The following is a 20347-nucleotide window of genomic DNA, read 5'->3' as shown; positions in this document are numbered from 1 at the left end:
TTCTTTTTTTTTTTTTAGGATTTATTTGTCAGAGAGAGAGGGAGTGCACAAGCAGGGGGAGTGGCAGACAGAGGGAGAAGCAGGCTCCCGGCTGAGCAAGGAACCTGATACAGGGACACAGGACTCCATCCCAGGACCCCAGCATCATGACCTGACCTGAAGGCAGATGCTTAACCAACTGAGCCATCCAGGCACCCCACTGTCTGTTTATTTCTCACGGAAGCAAAAAATCCACACGAATCTCTTTCTTTCTGTACTTTTTCACTCTGCATGTTCCCTATTCTCAACGAATGTCCTCTTCTTTCTCTAACTATTCTCCTCTTCATTTTGCCTGATCTTGCACCCAAACATGGCAGGCAGAGAATCCTAGAGGCCCAAGATTCTACAGTGGCTGTTTGCAAGGGGGGGCGGAGGCTACAGTAACTGCCACACTGGATACACTTAAGTGAGAAGGAAAAAGGAAAAGTATCCCGAATGCCACCAATGCCTCTTACCTATAAAAGAACAGTATGGCAGCATACCCGTGTGGCCCCAAGGGCCAGAGGTAACAAATTATGGGCAAAAAGAATTGCAACCAAATGTTGGACAAGGAAAGGTCTGCAATCAGCTGTGTCCTCCAGCTCTCTGCTGTTTGCTTCTAACGGGCAGAATTCATTTTGGGAAGTGTCAGGCACCGAAAAGAAGACCCTTGCGGCTGGAAGTTGACCAGAAGTACATCCACAAGTGTAATAATGCAAGGTCAAGGCTTGTCCCAGAAACAATGCCTATGATGAAGGAGAGAAGAGAGATCTAAGTCCAATCTGGCCCAGGCCAGCCCGGTCCAAGAAAGCCAGAATCCAAGGAGAAGAAACTGAAAGAGAAGAGCCTGTACCACATCATTCCCTACAAGGTGCACTCAACAAACTTCAGCCTATTCTTTAATTAAGTTACCAAAAGAGCTTTTTTAATCCCTTCCTTTGCACCTTAAAAGCTGCAGTAAGTTCACTAATCAGATCAACTAATATTATTTGAGAACACCTGTAATTGTTCAACCTAGATGTGCCTTTCCTTTATCTCTAAGGATGTTAATTAACTGGATAATTATAAATGTAGAATACACAAAATAAAATATGATATATAGAATATAAATAACTATTTGCTGATTATATTAATGAACATCTCTAAGAAATGTTGAGATGATTTCCTGAACATAAGAGCCTGGGGAAAGTGGGGCTATCACATCTGTCTTACAGGGTTAGGTACCACTTAGGTGTTGTCTTAGCTCTCCTACCACCCCTTCTACCCAATCCCGTCTTGCTATTGGGAATCTGACCTCCCCATTGGCTCCCTCATACCTTTAAACTGCCTACTTTGTGACATCATTCTCCCACCAAACCTACCACCACCTGGTAGAATCTTGGGGTTTCCATGGAGTTATCTGTAAATAAATTTGGATCATCGCAAGTGACCAGTGACCAGTGACCAGTGACCAGTGACCAGTTACCTTCGTACTGGACACATGCGCTCTTTGGCTTCAGCCGCTCCGACATCCTCCAGGATCGGCTCCTCATCCCTTGTTTCGGCAGTGGATGTTTCTTCTTCTCTGACCATGTCTGGTAAGGAAAGAAACTTTTAAAAGTTTTTCATTGGATTTTTTTTTTTGTCTCTAAATTTAGTTGTAGGTTCAAAATAACATGGAATAATGGGGGAAAGAAAGTACTGAACTAAAAATCTGGAGAACTCATTTCAGTTTTGACTTTGGCATTTACTAGCTGTGTGACTTTGGACGAGTCATTGAATCACAAAATCTGTTTTTTCCTCATCTGTTATGTTAGGATATTAGATTGGTTGTTCTCTCTGGTCCCTTTCTTTTCTAATTGTGAGTCTTAAAGGGCACCCATGGAGAAAATGAAATCAGAGACTTCTTGAGAGTGTTTCAACAGACAGAGAGGAAACCTAGGTTATGTAGAAACCTAACTGTTTACCAAGAAGTTTCTTCTGAAATATTCCCTCCACTAATACTTCAACTGTAGTATTTTAAATTTAGTGCTGTTCAGAAAGTTAGAGTCACATGATTTGAAGTTTTCTACCTAGCGTGGGCAATAAGGGAAGACAGGGAAAGAGGAGGGAGAAGAGTGGGCTCTAGGGAGTCATGTCTTCGGAGGTAAGGAAGTTCAGGATGGTTTCCCTCAGCCCAGGCCAACAGGAACCAAGGGGAAGGAGAAAATAGGAGAATGAAGGGGAAGCAGGACACCTGGGTGGCTCATTCAGTTGAGCCGTTGAGCAGTTGAGCATCTGCCTTGGGCTCAGGCCATGATCTCCCGAGATGGAGCCCTGCATCAGGCTCCCTGCATATTCAGTGGGAAGTCTGCTTCTTTCTCTCTCTCCCTCTCTCTCCAGAATAAAAAAATAAATCTTAAAAAAAAAAAAAAAAGAAAGGGAAGAGCACAGAGGAGCTCTTAAGAAAAAAAAAGAGGTAGTTTAGGATGGAATGTTGGAGAGAACCAAAGATTTTAAATTAAAGCAGAAAGCAGAAACTGGAATCTGCTTTGAGCAGAGCCAAACTAAACTGACTTTAGCAAGCACTTCCACTAACAGACCAGGCAAGAAAGGATGGCCAGAATAGGGCATCACTAGGAAAAGTAGCTTACGGAAAAGTCATACTCAGTAGTCTGGGTTTTGTTCATTCCTCCCTGAACACAGATGGCACTTAACAGTTTAAAATGTAAAGCATTTTAGAAATATAATTTAGAAAGGATGCTTCCTATCAACAAGCAACTAATAAAAGTGGCTATCTAAAGGGGCTGAAAGAGAATTTTCAGTTTTATTTCATTTTGATTTTTAAGCTATGTAGATGTTTTGCCTGTTAAAAATCAGACTAAGTTTGTTGAAAAATTGGCATCTCCTAGATTGAATCATAAGGCTGCTTTTCATCTCTACAGTTATTTTCTTCCCAACACAGAGGGCACACATCTGTTTTTAGATCTTAGTGAGCAATCTAACAAGAAAAGAAAAAGAAAAAGAAAGTCAAGCCCCATATCTCTAATTCCACGTTTATCTAAAACAGTTTTGTGGAGTTCTCTGGTTTTCCTACATTAAAATTTTTTAAATTTGAGGTTAGTGACGATGGCTTGTTTAGGCTTTGAGGGTGACATTTTCCTAGATGTTGAAGATGATTAAAATATATTTTTGGATGAGTATAAAAACCTAATGATGCTTTTTAAGTGTTTTATTTTTAGTTTTTATTGACATATAATGTATTATTAGCTCCAGGGGTACAGGTTAAGGGTTCTTTTTTGTTATATGATTATATTGAAATATATATTTCTCTTTTTATTGTTTTCTTCTGATTTTATTTAATTTTTTAACTTAAATTCAGTTAATTAACAGAGAGTATATTATTAGTTTCAGAGGTAGAGTACAGTTGAAATATATATTTCTACTAGACCTAGTACCTGTTACTTGCTGGGTAATATTCAGAAAAAAATGTGAATGAACACAATAATGGAATTCCTTTACAGTTATTATTTCCCTCTCTGCTCTGTACCAGATTTATTGAAATATTTGTAAAAATTGTGGCTATATTTACATTCACATTCATGGCATTTGCTGCTTGTGAGGCAATTTTTACTGATCTATCTTCTCTGTATGCACTGGCTAGGAACTCATTCAAAATCACTTTCTGTTGTGGGTTGTGTTCTGGCAAAACAGGGTAGCAATATTCACTTCCACTATATTGCATGCATGATACAGAACTTCGTTTATTAGTGAACTTATGCTCACTAGATAGCCCAGTTTTCGGTAATATCTATATATTTCTTCTTAGTTCTGCAATACATGTTTTTCATGATTTGTCTGTCTTTCCAGAACATATTATATCTTCCTTCACAGAAATATATAAAGTGTAATGTACCACTTTCATTCACATTCATGCAAGAATTATTTCCATTATTATTGTTATTATTATTATAACCACTTTATAGAGGAGTAATTTGAAGCTCAGAGAGAGTTTAAATAACTTTCTTCTTTCAAAAAGTACTTCCTGAGAAACGTACTCTCAGGTAGTCATTTTGAGGTAGAATCAGAAACCAGGTTTTAAAGGGTCAAAATGACCCCTTTTCCTTTTAAAAAAAGATTTTATTTTCAAGTAGTCTCTATAACCACCGTGGGGCTCGAACTCACAACCCTGAGATCAAGAGTCATACACCCTTCTGACTGAGCCCACCAGGCACACCAAGAGGGACGCTTTATATTTACCAGCTGGACTGAGCTGTACGTGAAGTCTGGGTAACAGCATGAGAAGTGCACAAGCCCAATGAGACACTGAAGTTACAATGGTCATAGCTGTACTGTTCTCTAATGTGGGGAGAAAAGGTCTATATGCGTTCATTTCTCCTGGTTTCTGGTGGTATGGGGCTCAGGCAGAGTCCTGGCAAGAAGTCAGGATCCTTAGGCTCTGTAACCTGGTAATGAGACCTAAAGTCGGGGGAGACCTCGAACAAGTTGAAGTGACCTCTCTGAGCCTCAGTTTTGTCCCTCAGAGAATGAGAACATGAGACCAGAGGCTCTCCAAGCCATCAGGAGTGCTGAAACGCTTCATTCTGGGAAGTGGGACGCTTCATTCTGGGAAGTGGGACGCGAGTGGCTGCGGCAGGCCCCCCGCAAAGCTAGGGCAGGGAGAAGGCTGCTTTTTGCCTGCAGAACCATGCGTGAAGCACCCTGCCTGGGTCTGCTGCACGCGGGGGCCCTGGCTGGGAGCCCGGGCGGTGACTAGACAAGAGAACAGAACCACCATCCTCCACGGTTTGCCTTTTGATATCTCAGCAAGGGTTGGTATCAGAGGCTTCCTGGTAGCAACAACTTTAAGATAATGCTGTTTCTCAAGCATAGAATTGATCCATCCCCCTGATTTTTCATCACTCTCTTGTTCCCTACAGAAAATTTCCCAAATTCATCTTTACTGGGACCTCCAAACTCTCTGCAGCTCTCCCTCCCTGTGGTAACCAATGCAGCTTCCCTAACAGGAAACGTCTGCAACTTCTCCCGGGTCTCCGCTCCGGCGGTCAGTTCGGTCAGTTCGGCGTGGCTGCTGCCATCAGTTTCTGGCGCCTCCTTCCAGCCACTCATGGGGAGTGCCTACCTTTACCAACATTCCAGCACAACTATGTTGTCTGGGGTTACTGGCCAGAGCCAGCTTTCCACGGCAGCTGCTTCCTATCCCGGGGTTTTCGAGTGGGATGTCACAGGAAGTACCAAAAAGAAGTCCTCTTCACTCGGAGACTTCACCGTCACTGTCATTGACCAGGACGCAGCTGTGTCTTCTATGTCTCTGGCAGCCCCGTATGATAAAACTTCAGAGGCCAGTAGCATGGTCTCTCTGTACCCATCGCTTTCTGCCAGCCTTGTTCAGGGGACACCATCTCAGATGCCAAATCAAGAACATGGCCTAGCACTTCCCTACCAGGAAGGAAGGCAGGTATATTACTATAATCAAGGCACACTGGGGCCTCTACTGTCTGGAGAATTTGGCCCCTGCTTGCAGTCCTATGGCTCAGTGTCCTATGCGGGGAGTAGGGCCTCTGTCCCTCAGCCAGAAATGGTAATGGTCCTCAAGGAGGTTCAGCCCGCAAACGTCCTACCACCAGCTTCCACCTCTGGAATTTACTACTCTGTGTCTGCTCAGCCCATCACAGAAACAAGTTTTCAAGGTGAGTAGAGGCAGCGAGAGGGAGAGAAACAAGGTCAGTGTTCCAAAAAAGGGTGAAACCTGCAGCTGAGAGCTAACGGGTCCACAGTTTGGCAGAACTTAAATCCTGAGACAGAAATAACCACGACCCTCACTCGGTGCTCTCCACCTTCAGGCTCTGTTTCAGAAGCCTGTATGGAGGTGGGAAGGTGGCACACTGTGACGGCCAGCTAAGCTGCAGGTGCAGGAACCCCAAGAGCATAGTGAGGGCTGCCACACATGTCACCGCCCTAGCCAATCAGCCTCCCCATACTGTCCCACGGTAATGAGTTCCCTTCCCTGAGCTATTGCTTCAGTGTCTTTGGAAAGTGTCTCGGAACTCTTGTTGGGATGGAGCAGTTTTGTTTTGTTTTGTTTTGTTTTTCTTAGCCAACTTTTCCTCACTTCCTTAATTCACACCAGGATTTGAGACCTCACCTTCCTAGATCCTGTCCAGAGCAAGCAAGCTAAGAATTTACCCTCGCTTGTGTATTTTATCAGGAAGAGCTCCATTCCCTCTCCCAGTTCACAGTGTGAAGCATTCTTATTCTCTAAGGAAAGGGGAGAGACTTGAAGTGACTCTATATGAGAAGGCTAGGCTTGTTGAAAACTCATAATATAAAAACCACTTTACTTCTTATTTGACTTATAACAACCCTATAAAATACAAAGAAAACCACGAACTAATGACACCAAATGATCACCTGTAAGAACTAGAAGTCACCTCCTGTATCTCCTAGCATACTCTGCTGTCCTTGATCCTTAAGAAAGGCTGGTAGAACCGCCCTGCCCCTTGCTGGAAGGTACATGATTCCTGTGTTAGTGTCTAGCGGGAGCATCTCACTTACCAGGGAATGACTTTTTCCTTGATTCCTTTGTAGTGATGGAGACTTCCCTGGGATTACAACCTCCGAGTCAGACATATTGTCTGCCACAAACTCCAGAATTCCCCAAGTCCTGCAGTAGCAGAAATATCCAGATCCTTGAAAGTAACCCACCACCTGAGCTCGGAGACATCTCAATGATAGCTCCAGTCCAGAATTCTAATAATGTCCTGGCATTGCCTCCAGCTCCAAGCCAGGAACAAACAGAGAATAAGAATTTGGATGATATTAAAACCAAGCTTTCAAAGCCTCTGGATGTCTACCAGATCCCAATAGAAAACCAAGAGCCTCCCCTACTTCCTTTAGAAATTCCTGATATTCACCAGCTCCTGGCCTGCATCGATCCCCTGGGCCAGGAGGAGAAGCCTATTTCTGAAAACACCGATCTGGGAAAAAATACCCTGGGTCTTGAAGACCAAGTGACCCTTGAAAATGGGATTGAATCTAGTAGTGGTTTTGCAGACATCGCTACACTGGTGGAGGACATTCATCTTCCCCAGCTCTTTAATTCCTTGAAAGACCTTGATGAAGCCAAAGGTCCCAAGGTGATGAAAGCCAAAGATACCAGAGTCAGCAAGTCAAAACAGGGGCAAGAGAAGTCAAATGTCGTAAAGGCTCCCTCTGATCATGTCAGGAAGAACAAACACAAAGCCACTGAGCCGATCAGTGGTGCTCCCAAGACCAAAATCCAGGCGAAGAACCCAGAGTGCCTGTTAGGGGAAGACGTGATTATTTGCAGTGTTGCAGACGGTGACAGGGCTCCTGTGAACAGGGCCAAGCATTCCAACAGCAAGTCTCAGAAAGCGGCATCCAGCAGGACCAGCAAAACGAAGAGCCATGGACAGGAAAAGACCAAAAGGACAAGAGAAAACAATCCCAAGAAAGCAGAAGAGAGTAAGCAGTCTGGAAACAAAGTCAAGGCAGAAGAGAAGCCAACCATTCCCAAGGGGAAGCGGAAGAAAAATCAACCCGAGCTTAGCCAAGAGAGCTTTAAGAAGCCTCGAAGTTGCCTAGGCATGCACATGTTGGAGTCTGTGCAGGTTTTTCATGCCCTGGGGAAGAAGAGTGATAAGAAAACTGGGCTATCTTCCTCCCGGGCCCTGGTAAGCTCTGGCAACTCGAAAAATGCCCAGCGACCCCCAGCTATCAAACCATGGCTTGATACACCACGTGAGGGCAAAGGTCCTGAGAAAAAACAAGTCAAAGTCCAGAAACCAGACAGAGGTGCTGACAAAGAGTGTCCATCTCCATCCCAGTATGAGCTCCCACCTCCTGGGAAGGTCAAGTTGGTGCCTTTGCCTTTTCCAACCTACGAGAAGCCTCAAGCTCGACCTGTTCCTCGGAGGCCACAGTCTCTGGCCTCACATCGGTCCACCATGGCTTACCCTGCCCGGCCTGGTTCTACTAGCTCAGCTCGGCCTGTTGCAGTCAATTCATCCCGGCCGACTCCTGCCTCCTTGACAGGTCCTGCCAGACCAGCTCGGCCAATTTCGACTAATCCCACCCGCCCAGGCTTGACCAACCTGACCCGGCCTAGTGTCCTGCAGTCTGCTGCCTCGAGGCCTGCACCCTACAAAACATCATCTTGCACTTCTCTCCAGCGGGAGCCTGTCCCCATCGCTGTGACCAAGCCCCAGTCGCCACCCAAAGCTCAAAGCCAATTTCTACTCCAAGACTTCTGCTTTCAACCAATTCCGTGGAGGAAACCCAATGTTCCTGAGCCAGTCATGTCAAAGCCCATCACAAAAGAGCAGAGGCCAGAGAGGGAGGCCATGAAGAGGCAGGCTCAGCAAGAGCGTGAGAATGCTGCCAAATACACCTCTTTGGGGAAAGTGCAATATTTCATCGAGAGGGAAAAGGATATGGATATTGCTCGATACTATGGCTATGCAATATAAGAGATGCTAAGATTGTTTGTACCACTCTGGGTACCCGCTGTTCATGCATATATAGATAGATAGGTATAAGTTTCTCTATTTATTTGCATATATTTTAAGACTTAATAAAACATCATAAATAGAATTAGTAGATTAGAAATAAAGAATCCTCTTGAGTTCTGAGATGCTGTCAACTGTGGTCTTTCTTTGGTGTGGGTGGGGATCAAAGGCTGATGAGAAAGAATGGGAAGTTGGATGGGAGAAAAGAGAAAAAGGCAAGAAGAAGAAGAAGGAACTTGATCTAGGCCTACGAAGGCCAAATGGGGAGAGAGATTTTATGGGTTCCTAAAAAGCAGGAGTGGGGGAAATGGCAGAATCAGGGTCTGAGGTGAGGCTTAAAAGGAGACATTTTGAGTAGACTTGAAGATGACAGATGAGTCTTGCTTGACTAGGAAAAGCTTTTCATGGAGATTGGCCCTACATCCCATGTCCACCAGATAGGGATTTTTGAAAACAATAGACTCGGGACACCCCTCTAGAAGGTTTGGGTTGCCTTATCCATTTAGGGTTATGGTTGGGTAAGGGGAGTACGAATCATAGGGGAATCTACCAGATGGATGGCAAGGGCTCACATCTATCCTGGGGGCGGCTGATAACAGGAGCCTAGCCAAGTGACCTGCAGCAGCAGGAGGGCCCTCCAGAACCCAGCCTGGAATAAAAATCACCGTCTCCTAAACACCTGTGCACCAGGCCTGCGAATGCACCGCTGCAGTGAACGTGCACGACAACATGCAAGGCTAGTCCCGCTGGGCCACTTGACTAGCGAGATTCAGCAATGGGCTGAGATCACGCTGCAGGCGGAGAACAAGGCTTCCATTTGAGGCCTACAGGGCTCCAAAGCCTTCAGTATTTTCGAGCGCCCGTAGGCGGCCAACCCGGCTTTCAGGGCACAGCGTCCAGAGGTTACTGGTCGTCGAGATCAAACTTCTGGAGGGACCTAAATGTTAACTTGAGGGGCCTGCTAGGTCGTCCTCCATCGACCCTGGCGCGTGCTGTCTTCTCTAAACATGTCCAACCGAAGCTCACGAGAAAAATCCGCTGGAGGGGTCCCTCCCCTCAAGGTAGGAACAGCGGGTGTCGGAGCGCTCTGGGTAGCGTGCCTACCAGAGCAGCACGCATGCGCCAAGGGTCTAGCTGTGCTCCTTGGGACCTGGTGGGGCATCAGGAGGGGAGGAAAGGGGAGAAGAGGGGAGGGGAGGGGAGAAGAGGGGAGGAGGGAGAGGAGTAGAGATAGGGCAGGGGAGAGGAGAGTGGGGAGGGGAGGGGAGGGGAGGGGAGAAGCCTTAAAGGGAATGGAGCGGGGGAGGGCGAAGACTGCCGAAAGTCACCATGGGAAAACTGGTACTTTGCATTTTAAAATTATTTTGTGTTGAGATATAATTAGCATACCATAAAAGTCACCTTTTGAGACTGTGAATTTAGTGTCATTTAGTACTTTCACAAGCTTGTGCAACCATCATTATCTAACCCCTAACTTTCTCATCACCCCAAAAAGAAACCCCCTTAACCGTTAGCAGTCACTTCTCATTCCCTCCTCCCTTCAGCCCCTGACAACTAGGGAATCTGCTTTCTGTCTGTCTGTCTGGATTTGTCTTTTCTGGGCATTTCATATGTATGAAATAATACAATACATGACCTTTGTGTCTGACCTCTCTCACTTAGCCTGTCTTCAAAGTTCATCCATGTTGTAGAGTGTCCACATCATTGCCTTTTAGGACTGTGATAATTTAATTGCCTGGTTCTATCACATTCATTTAATCATTCATCAGTTTGTGGACATTTGGGTTGTTTCTGCTTGTATTTTACGTTTATTGAGAGTTTATTCACTCCATTTCACCAATAATGAGATAGGCTTGGAGAGTGTCAAGAATTTGCTGAAGGTTAAGAGCTAGCAATCAGGGGAGCTGGGGTTTGATCTCAGGCAGTCAGACTTCAGAGGTAATCAATTCACATGATAGGATAAGGTACAGAAGGTATTCAACAGAAATATCTAGCTGCCTGTTTCCCTGCTCCCTTAGAGACATCTACTTTTGCCACACTGTGAATCCTTCCAGAAAATTATTTGTCTCAACATGTATATATATCACAGTGTTTTGACTAATTTGTCTCACTGATTTGCAATGTCACTTTTATAGCATGCTAAATTCTTACATGTGTTTGTATTACTCTTTTCGAAGTTGTCCTGGCTTTTTTGCCAATCTTTTATATTTGCCATTTCTCTAGAATTCTTTTTATCTTCTTTTTTATTTTTAAAAATTTCCTACTTTTCTTGTTTATTTCACTTAAGGCATTATCCATTAGTTCAATAACTCATGTTATTTTCTTTTAAAGATTTATTTATTTATTTATTTGACAGAGAGAGATCACAAGTAGATGGAGAGGCAGGCAGAGAGAGAGAGAGAGAGAGGGAAGCAGGCACCCTACTGAGCAGAGAGCCCGATGCGGGACTCGATCCCAGGACCCCGAGATCATGACCTGAGCCGAAGGCAGCAGCTTAACCCACTGAGCCACCCAGGTGCCCCACTCTTGTTATTTTCAATTGAAGCCTTCATTTCGGAAATTTTAAAATTTATTTAATTCTGTCCCGAGCTCTTTCACCTCACCAAATTCTGATTTATGTTCTTTCATTTTTTTGTTTTGTTTTGTTACGGTAAAATACACATACACAAAATTGACCATTTAACCATTTTTAAGGATAGAATTCAGCTGCAGTAACGACATGCCTGATGTGGTGCGACCATCCACACCATCCATGTTTAAAATAATTATGTCCAGGGCGCCCGGGTGGCTCAGTGGGTTAAGCTGCTGCCTTCGGCTCAGGTCATGATCTCGGGGTCCTGGGATCGAGTCCCTCATTGGGCTCTTTGCTCAGCAGGGAGCCTGCTTCCCTCTCTCCCTCTCCGCCTGCCTCTTTGTCTACTTGTGATCTCTGTCAAATAAAAAAATAAATAATCTTTAAAAAAAATAATAATTATGTCCAAAAATTGAGCAGGACTCCAGAAAGACGGAGGCAGCAGCCTAGTATTTGAATCTCCCCAACCTTCTCACGGAAATAGAACAAAATCCAAAATGCCATTTGCCACTTGCAGAGCTTTTTCATCACCCCAAAACGAAACTCTGGAGCTGTTGGATGTTAACTTGCCCTTCCCTCACTCGCCCCGTATTCTTTCATCTTTTGCATTGTGTCTTCTAATGTCTTCTAGCTTGTTTTGAAATTGCATGTTCCGACTTTGATCTGTTTTGTGGGCCTGTCTTTTAGGACTTGCTTTCCACGTCTGAGGGGAAGCTCTTCTGCTCCTTATTCTCATTTTCTGATGCTGCATGTAGAGGCTGCTTTTTTAGGCAAACTGATTGGAGCGACCATGTGGCTGGACACACTCGGACCCATTGGGCACCCACCTCAAAATATCCATAGGCCCTAACTAACCAGTGGGCTACTTACAACCAGGCACAGTTATAGCAAAAAATTCCCTACGTCCCATCCCTCCTTACCCTCCCTCTTTAAATACAGCTCTACCCGCAGTCTCCTCGCGGACAGCCTCCTCCTTCTGTCCCGCTGCCGCCACCTTGCGGTGGATTCAATGAACTTCTCTCTCCTTTGTTCTGCCTCCGGGTGAATTCCTTCTCCTTCCAGCACCGAGCTTCCCACGGATCCTTGCCCCACACCTGGGGGCCCGCCAAGCGATCTGGGAGACAGACCCCACACTACCTTTGTATAAAACTAGATCTCAATCCTTTGTTTGTTCTCCATGTTTTAAGTGAAATCAGTGTTCATGCACTTGGGAAAGGAGTGGTGGTTGAGGACCGGTTTTCTAACTGCACTGGATTTGCTTTTCGGATTGTCATCGTTGTTTGTGAAATGTAGCATTCAAAAACATGGCAGCTTGCTTTCTGAGGTTTCCTGGCTCTGTTGCCTTCTCCAGACTTCCATCAAGACATTTCCCTTTGTGTCTGATGTTCTCCGGGCCACATCCTGGAACAGCGCTCTGGCTGCTCAGTGTCCAGACAGAGGGGGCGAGAGCACCCCAGACCTTTAGACACCCTCCGGGTCCCCTCGTACATAACCACTAGGTGAGTGGACAAGACCTCTCCGGGTCTCAGTTGCTGTTCTCACATTGGCCCATCTGCTGAGGGAATACCAGCTAGCAGTTTGAAGTCCTCCTGCCGTCCAGGCCATCAGATGGGTCCTGTCTACTCCTGCCTCCTGCGCAGACACCCTGGCCAGGCAGATCTGTGCCTGTGGGCAGCGGTGCTCTGCCCTACTGTTTCATGCCTGACTCAGCCCATCTATAACCAATGTGGTTGGAGCAGCCCTCTGAGTCTTACTATGATTTCAAGTCCTTTAGCGATCTCCATTAGGAAAGCTTGAAAAAGTAGAGGTTTATTATTTACAAGACCTGGGAATTACTCAGCATACCGGGAGCCCCACAGGGAGGTTGCAGGTAGAGATAGAGCACTGGGAGAAGGGGTTCTGCTCTGGTTGGGGTTAAGAGGGGTGGGGGGGGCAAGAGTTTCAAGCACTTACTCCTTGGTGGCGAATTTAAAACATAGGAGTGGGAAGTAATGGGAAAAGAAAACACAAGTGGTCCGGAAAAGTCAGTTACTGAAACTGACCAAGATTTCTAAATCAGAGGAGTCTCAGTTGGGGGAAGGTGGCCTGGGTATTTCTCCCCCATAGGGCTAGTACTGTGTTTATTGGAAATAACTGTCTTTGAAGGGGATGCAGAAATGGGTAACTCAGTAATCAAAGCTTAGGTCAGGCATTTGCATTACAAAAAAAGGAAAAAAACAACTGTTATGGTTTACATTATACCCACCCCCTTATATTAGGGGTTTCTAATTTTATGGCAAATGCTACCCATGGGCATTTGGTTTTGGTTGATCTATTTCCGTGAGAGGGTTTGGGGAGATTAAAAAATGATGCTGCTACCTCCATCCATCTGAAATTCCACTTCAGGGATGCCTGGGTGTCTCAGTTGGGGAAGCGTCTGCCTTCTGCTCAGGTCATGATCCCCGGGTCCTGGGATCTACTGGGACTCCAGGCTCAGTGGGGAGCCTGCTTCTCCCTCTCCCTCTGCCGCTCCCCCTTCTTGTGGTTTCTCTCTCTCTGACAAATAAATAAAATCTTATAAAAATTTTTTTAAATTAAAAAAATGAAATTCCACCCCACCATTTGACATAATTATTTTTTAAATTTGGGGGTTCTGTAATTTTCAGTTCCTGAAAGCAGAGCCCCATGTGGCCTATCCTCTTTAGGGCACTGGCTCAGATGAGGCTTTCTGAGTCTCCTCTAACATGGAACCTCATGTCTGTATTGCTCTGCCCATGTTTAGAGTAAGATGTCAAAAACATAATAGCCTCTAAGAAGCTGATGGGTGGAGGGCATTTGACCACGATGAGAGGCAGAATGAGCCTGTGGGCAGGTAGAAGGTCTGGAGGCAGGCCTGGTCAAGAACGTGCATCTTTTCTTCCCTTTTTTTCTTCTCTTTGTATCTACTTCTCTAAACACAGACAACACGGAACCCACCAATCTGCCCTCCTCTCTGGCAAAATATCTGGGTCCATATAGAATGTTCTTCATCTCAGATCACAGTGATACTTTTTCCAGAAAAAATGTAAGGAGGATTTGCAGTTGTTTGAGTCTTCTCTTTCCCAACCAACCACACCTCCACAACATTGGCAAACTCGTCTTACCTTCAAATGGTATCTGGAACGTGTCTACTTTTGACCACTTTTCTCCCTTTCTACTCAAGTCCAAGCTCCTTCATTTCCTGCCTGGGTTATTGTCAGAGTCTCCTAACTCAGAGGCTCCCTGACTTTCTCTATTCATCGAACCCCTGGTGTCTCACCTTTCTTTCTTTCTCAAAGAAACAACCTCATGGTCCCATTTATCAAGTAATTAGGTGCCAAAAATATACTAAGTATTTATGCCTGTAGTAGGCTGGATAATGACCATCCAAACAGGTCAGGCCTTAATCTCTGTAACCTGTATATATTATGACTTTATTTAGAAAAAAAAAAAAGATCATTAGGTATGTGATTAATTAAGGACCTTGATATGGAGAAGTTATCCCAGCTTAGCAAGGTAAGTCCTAAATGCAATCACATATGTCCTTTTATATTTATTAACTACTCTCTCTGCCCAGTGTGGGGCTCAAACTCACAACCCCCAGATCAAGCGTCCCATGCTCCACCAACTGAGCCAGCCAGGTGCCCTTCACATGTGTCCTTATAAGATTGAGGCAGGAGGAGATTTGACACGGACAGCAGAGGAGAAAGCAAGGTGACAATGGAAGCAAAGATTGGAGTGTGGCAGCCAGCAGCCCCCAGAGCTGCAAGAGAAAAGGAAGGAAGTCTTCCCCCAGAGCCCCTACGAGGGAGTATAGCCCTTATTATGCCCCCAGAGCTGCAAGAGAAAAGGAAGGAAGTCTTCCCCCAGAGCCCCTACGAGGGAGTATAGCCCTTATTATGCCTTAATTTTGTCCCAGTGACACTGATTTCAGACTCTGGCCTCCAGAACTATGAAACAATAAATTTCTGCTTTTTTTTTAAGTCACAGATTGTGGTGAGTCATTAGGGTAGCTGGAGGAAAAATGCTCCAATCGCACAATACATTGTGCAATAATGCAATGCTCCAAAAACGAAGTAGACTTTGAAAAATAATACCTATAAATAAAAGAAAAAATATTTTTATTTCACTCTTAAATAACCACGATTACTTGCTAATGGAGAGTGTGTGAGTTGAGCACTGCACAACATCTCAAACCTTGGAGTGAGTCTCATTTCCTGCCCCATATTGATTTTCAAAGAGGACTGACTTTTTAGTCTAGGTGCTGCCCAGAACCCAGCTTCACAAAGATATGGCAGCACTGAAAGGAAAGTAGCATGACCCAAGGTTGAAACTGTGAACCACCTGGAAGCTCACACGGTATCTGACAGATGTCAGTATTGCTGTGGACCCTTCAAAAATTTAAAATATCCTGCTACACCCTGATGAATTTGTGGTGGTACGCTGGGGGCACCCTGGTGTACCTTCCAAACTGGCTTCTCAGGTCCCACCCTTGCCTCTCTAAAATCTGTCCTTATGATCGCTATAATGATCCTTTCAAAACAAGTCAGATCCTATCTTCCTTCTGTTAAAACCCTCTCATGGCTCCTTGTTTTTCTCGGAGTCAAACCCAATGTCCCTACCACGGCTAATATGGTCCAAACTATGTCAAAGGTCAGGAACATTTTCCATAAAGAGCCAGACAATAAGTATGTTTGTCTTTGTGAGCCAGATAGTCCCTGTCTCAACTACTCAGCTCTGCAGTTGTATCGTGAAAGCAGCCACAGAAAATACGTAAACAAATGGGCATATCTGTGTCTCAATAAAACTTTATTTACAAAGACAGTTCACACTGTAGTTTGCTGACCCCCACCTTGTATGACCTACTGCTATAGTCCCTTTCGCTCATCTATATTCCAGTCACTCCGAGTCCTCATTGTTCCTTAAGACCACAAGCAAGCTCCTGGCTCAGAGCCTTTGCACTTGTTATTTCTTGCCTGGAATGCTCTTCTTACCACGAAGTCTTCACGCAAATTTTTTTGATAAGGGTTTCCCTGACTACACTATTGGAAATTACAACTGCCTCTCTATATTTCTCCTTTCCTTCAATCTGTTCCCTTTTCTCCCATAGCGCTTAGACTCTTCTAATATGCTTTGTAAGTTACCTGTCTAAAATGGTGATTGTTTATAATCCATCACTCCCTCACCCATCACTAACATGTGAGATCTTTGAGGGCACAGTTTTTGGGGTTTTGTCTGCTTTGTTCACTGACACAAACCCAAGGCCTTGAGCAATGTTTGGCACATGGTGATTACACAATAAATACTAGCTGATTGACTGACTGAATGAATATTTTTCAAAGAGCATAATTATAGTGGTCTGCAATTTTTTAAAAAAAATCTCCCATTCAAAGGTATAGTGCCCAGCTATATGGCAGTATTTTGGCAAAGAAATATGGAAACCGAATATAAAATCATAAAATCCCTCAACCTAACATGTCCAACTCAAATAGCCCTAAAATTTCTTATCTCATTTAACCCTTATTGAAATTTACAATCCTCAGAATGTCAATCTTACCTAGAACAAAAGGCTTTGAGTTATTAGGAACCAAATTATAAAACTCACAACTAACTAGCAAGTAACAAAGCAATAAATATGTCTAAAATTAAATTGAGCTCTTATGTATATACATTTAACCATTAAATGCAACAATACACACACATTAAAAACCTTTCCAAGCATGCGGAAGAACTAATTTTCCCAACTAGAAATTTTTCTTAGCATTGGAGTTACCAGTCTTCAAACAAACAGTAGGTGGAGCTCTAAACCTCAGAGTCATCTTGATGTTACCAATTTTACTGTGGTTGTCTTCTCAAGGAACAACATCTTCAGGTAATTCCAAGTTCAACTGAAAAGGAACATAATTTGCATGCATGTGTAATGTTGCATATGTTGCAATATGTCAGCATTAAAGATCTCTCAGTACACTTGCTGCATTTCACCCCCTTTTTTTGAATAGCTCCTTCCACGTCTTTTAAAAAGTATTTATTTTCAAAATTCTATTTGTCATTTTATAGTCCCAATGGGTTCACAGCAAAAATTTTAAAAATGTGAACAATTTGTCTTTAGTACACATTCCATTCTTGCTTTCAGAGCACTTTCATTCCCTAGCAGTGTTCGAAATAGGCTGTTTCTGTGTTTCAGGGCATGGAACTCACCTAGCATCAACTTGAGAAAGTTAATTATCTTTTTTTTTTTAAGATTTTATTTATCCATTTGCCAGAAATCACAAGTAGGCATAGAGGCAAGCAGAGAGAGGGGGAAGCAGGCTTCTTGCTCGCAGAGAGCCCAATGTGGGGCTCGATCCCAGGACCCTGGGATCATGACCTGAGCCGAAGGCAGAGGCTTTAACCCACTGAGCCACTCAGGCGCCCCAGTTAATTATCTTTTGAAGAACTTTTTCCCTTCTGATGGCTCCGAGCTCTCATCCACAAGGGCCTTAAAACAACAGAAACTGAGTTTTTCTTTGCTATTATTGTAGGCCCATTGCCTGACATAGAGTCCTGAACATGATACATACTCAACAAATATTTGCTCAATTAATGAAGGTGTCTAGCCTTGGAGGTTTCCTGCTCCTAACTCTAACTGCCTTGTAGAGAAGACTTGGTCCCAAGAGCATAGTAGACACTGTTTTTCATTGTTCATTTCAGTTATCACTATAATTGGCTAGCCATCCTTGTAATTAATTTGGGGGACAGTGAGACAATATTTATTTTAACAACATTTGAATGTTCAACAATATTGAGTATCTTCTGGGGTCCCAAGCTCTTCTAGGTACTGGGGATACACTTGTGAGCAAGGCAAAAAAAAAAAAAAAAAAAAAAAAAGAAGTTCCTTTCTTCCAAGAGATTATATTTTAAGGGGAAATGAAAGACAATAAACAATCCAGATCATTAAAGACCAAAGCAGACAATGGTAAGGACTACGAAAAGAATTCAAACAACGCTGAGTGATAGAGGGTGGCTGGATGGCTACTTAGAGTGTGTGGTCAGAGCAGGTGACATGTAAACTGATACGTGAATGACAACAGGGAGCCAGCCAAGTGAAGACCAGGGTAAGAGCATCCCAGGAAGAAGAAAAATCTGGGCAAAGGTCTAGAATGGAACAGCAGATGTTCAGACAGTGTGGAGAAGACTAGTAAGCAAACGGGAGAGTAGGAGATGAAGTCAGAGAGGCAGCAGGGACCGAGTCACTCTACAAGCCACAGTGAGGAGTTTGGATTTTTAATTCCAACTGCCATGGGAAGTAATTGGAGGGGTTTTAACCCAGGAACAATAGAACCTGGTATTTGTTTTAAAAAGAATATTAGCTGCTGTTGTAAGATCGCATTGAAGTAGGTAAGAAGGGTTGTCATTCCATAACTCATGTCATTGCCTTGCCCTTCCAGGTATGTCGCTCACCACAGGAGTGACAAGGAAGCAAGTGATATGTGCCTGGAGATTTCCTTGTTTTTAACTTCCCCACAAAGCCCATCTGAGCATTTTCTTTCTATCCTGATGTATATATTGAAGTAAGAATTTTGCCTTTTAGGATTCTTTTGCTGCTGCCCAGGAAGGAGCAGGAAGAAATAAGCATACAGGAGTGTAGGAGTAAGTGATGCTGAAATTTGAAGAGGTCATATGAGACTGTTATATTCAGGGAAAATGTACTGACTAGGTATGGGCACCGGAAAGAAAAGAGCTCCTCAATTCCTAGCTCAGGTTTGACCCACCAGGTGAGCTGCTAAATCTTCTCTGCTGACAGAATACCTTGATGCTTAGCCTCCAATTTTGGGAGCAGGAGTAAGTAGAATATTCTCTTCAGTTAAGCCAAGAGCCAACAGAATTCTTGTAGTGTTAATTTCCTGGTTTCACATATAAAAGGGTCCAGTTTTCAACTTTCCCAGTTAATAAAGAAATAAAGAATGTCAGATATTCACATTGGCCAGGGTTTTCTTGCTTGTTGTTTCCAATGCCTGTAAACCCAAGAGTGCTGACCACTTGTCCCAGAGCCCAAGAGCTGTTCAATATTTACAGATTCTCTTCCTGAGTGAACCAGATCCTGCTTACTATATCCTCTTAGCCATGATCTTAAGAACTGCCGTCACTGGGGCATATCTCCTTTCTAATATAGAGGACAGCCTGTGTGTGATGGTTGCTGTGTTTGTGATTATTCCACACCTCTCTCTTATGTGTTTCCCACTCATAGCTTCTTAAAGACTTCTCATCATACTCTTAACTTCTAGCATGTTTGTAAATTCTGTTAACTTGTTATGTTAAATATTACAAAGCCAAGAGCTACTTTTTGGAATCTGTGCTTAATGGAAGCAGATGCCTCTGTTTCCCCCACCAGCACCGCTTCTGTCTGCACTTGCACAATAACAATATCCACCTGCTGGATTTGTTCATGGCTGTATCCTTAACACCTAGAACAGCAATTAGCACAGAGTAGATGCTCAACAAATGTTTACTGAGAAGTTGGATGGGTTAGATTTTGTCCTGTGTTGACTTCTGCCAGGACTCCAATTGCATTGTATGACTTCCCTAAGACCAGCTCCCCCAGTGCCTTAATTTCTTCAGGCTCTACCCACTATGTTTACATTCTGAAGGGAAAGAGTCAGTAGAGAAATAGAGTTCTGAGGACCCCCATGGTCCCCTTTACAACTGTCTTGCAAGAGTTATCAGCATGAGATCCAGGAGAATTGATAGTGGATCCTTGCACTGACATGCCTATTTATGCTTGTAGGAGAGAAAGAGTCTCAATCTGTTAAGTGCTTTCAGCTGTAAGTCTCAAAAGCCAATGACCACATAGAATCACTTTGGGAAAATCCCAAAGACAGATCCACAACAGAGAGTCAGAAAATTAGAGATCTGAACCCTGATCTAGTAGAAGAAGTAACAGCAGTTCAGGGGCTTTAAGCAAGACCATGAAGGATAGGTCATGTCATCACATTAAGGAACTTACAGGGAGGGTCCCCAAGTTTGGTGGGTAGAGTTTCCCCGGAGAGCAGAAAGTATCCAAGTGGTGATATACAAAATCTCCTGATACGGAGATAGCAGGCTTGAAGGACCTTTTTGGAAAGCAGCTGTGCAAGATATTCATACAAACACACACCCATACACAGAATATGCCACTGTTTGTACTTGGTGTAAACAGCTGCCTGTCCTGGCTGCAGGGGCAGGAACCGCATCATACAGATCTTTCGGTCTCCATTGCTTGGCACGTGGCCCTTAG

At 44.0% G+C, this 20347-nt stretch overlaps 1 protein-coding gene across 1 annotated transcript; it reads left to right on the top strand.

Moving 5' to 3' along the window:
- The first annotated feature begins 433 nt into the window (after positions 1-433).
- C9H2orf78 (chromosome 9 C2orf78 homolog) lies at positions 434-8641 on the top strand. The gene is made up of 3 exons (XM_047747225.1): positions 434-1595; positions 4917-5687; positions 6586-8641. The coding sequence occupies exons 1-3, from the start codon at positions 1499-1501 to the stop codon at positions 8484-8486; spliced, it is 2769 nt and encodes a 922-aa protein (XP_047603181.1). The 5' UTR covers positions 434-1498; the 3' UTR covers positions 8487-8641.
- The last annotated feature ends 11706 nt before the right edge of the window (positions 8642-20347 follow it).

This window comes from Lutra lutra, chromosome 9 (assembly GCF_902655055.1).
Source record: "Lutra lutra chromosome 9, mLutLut1.2, whole genome shotgun sequence".
In the NCBI taxonomy this organism is placed as follows: domain Eukaryota; kingdom Metazoa; phylum Chordata; class Mammalia; order Carnivora; family Mustelidae; genus Lutra; species Lutra lutra.
This window is presented reverse-complemented; position numbering and strand designations above follow the sequence as displayed.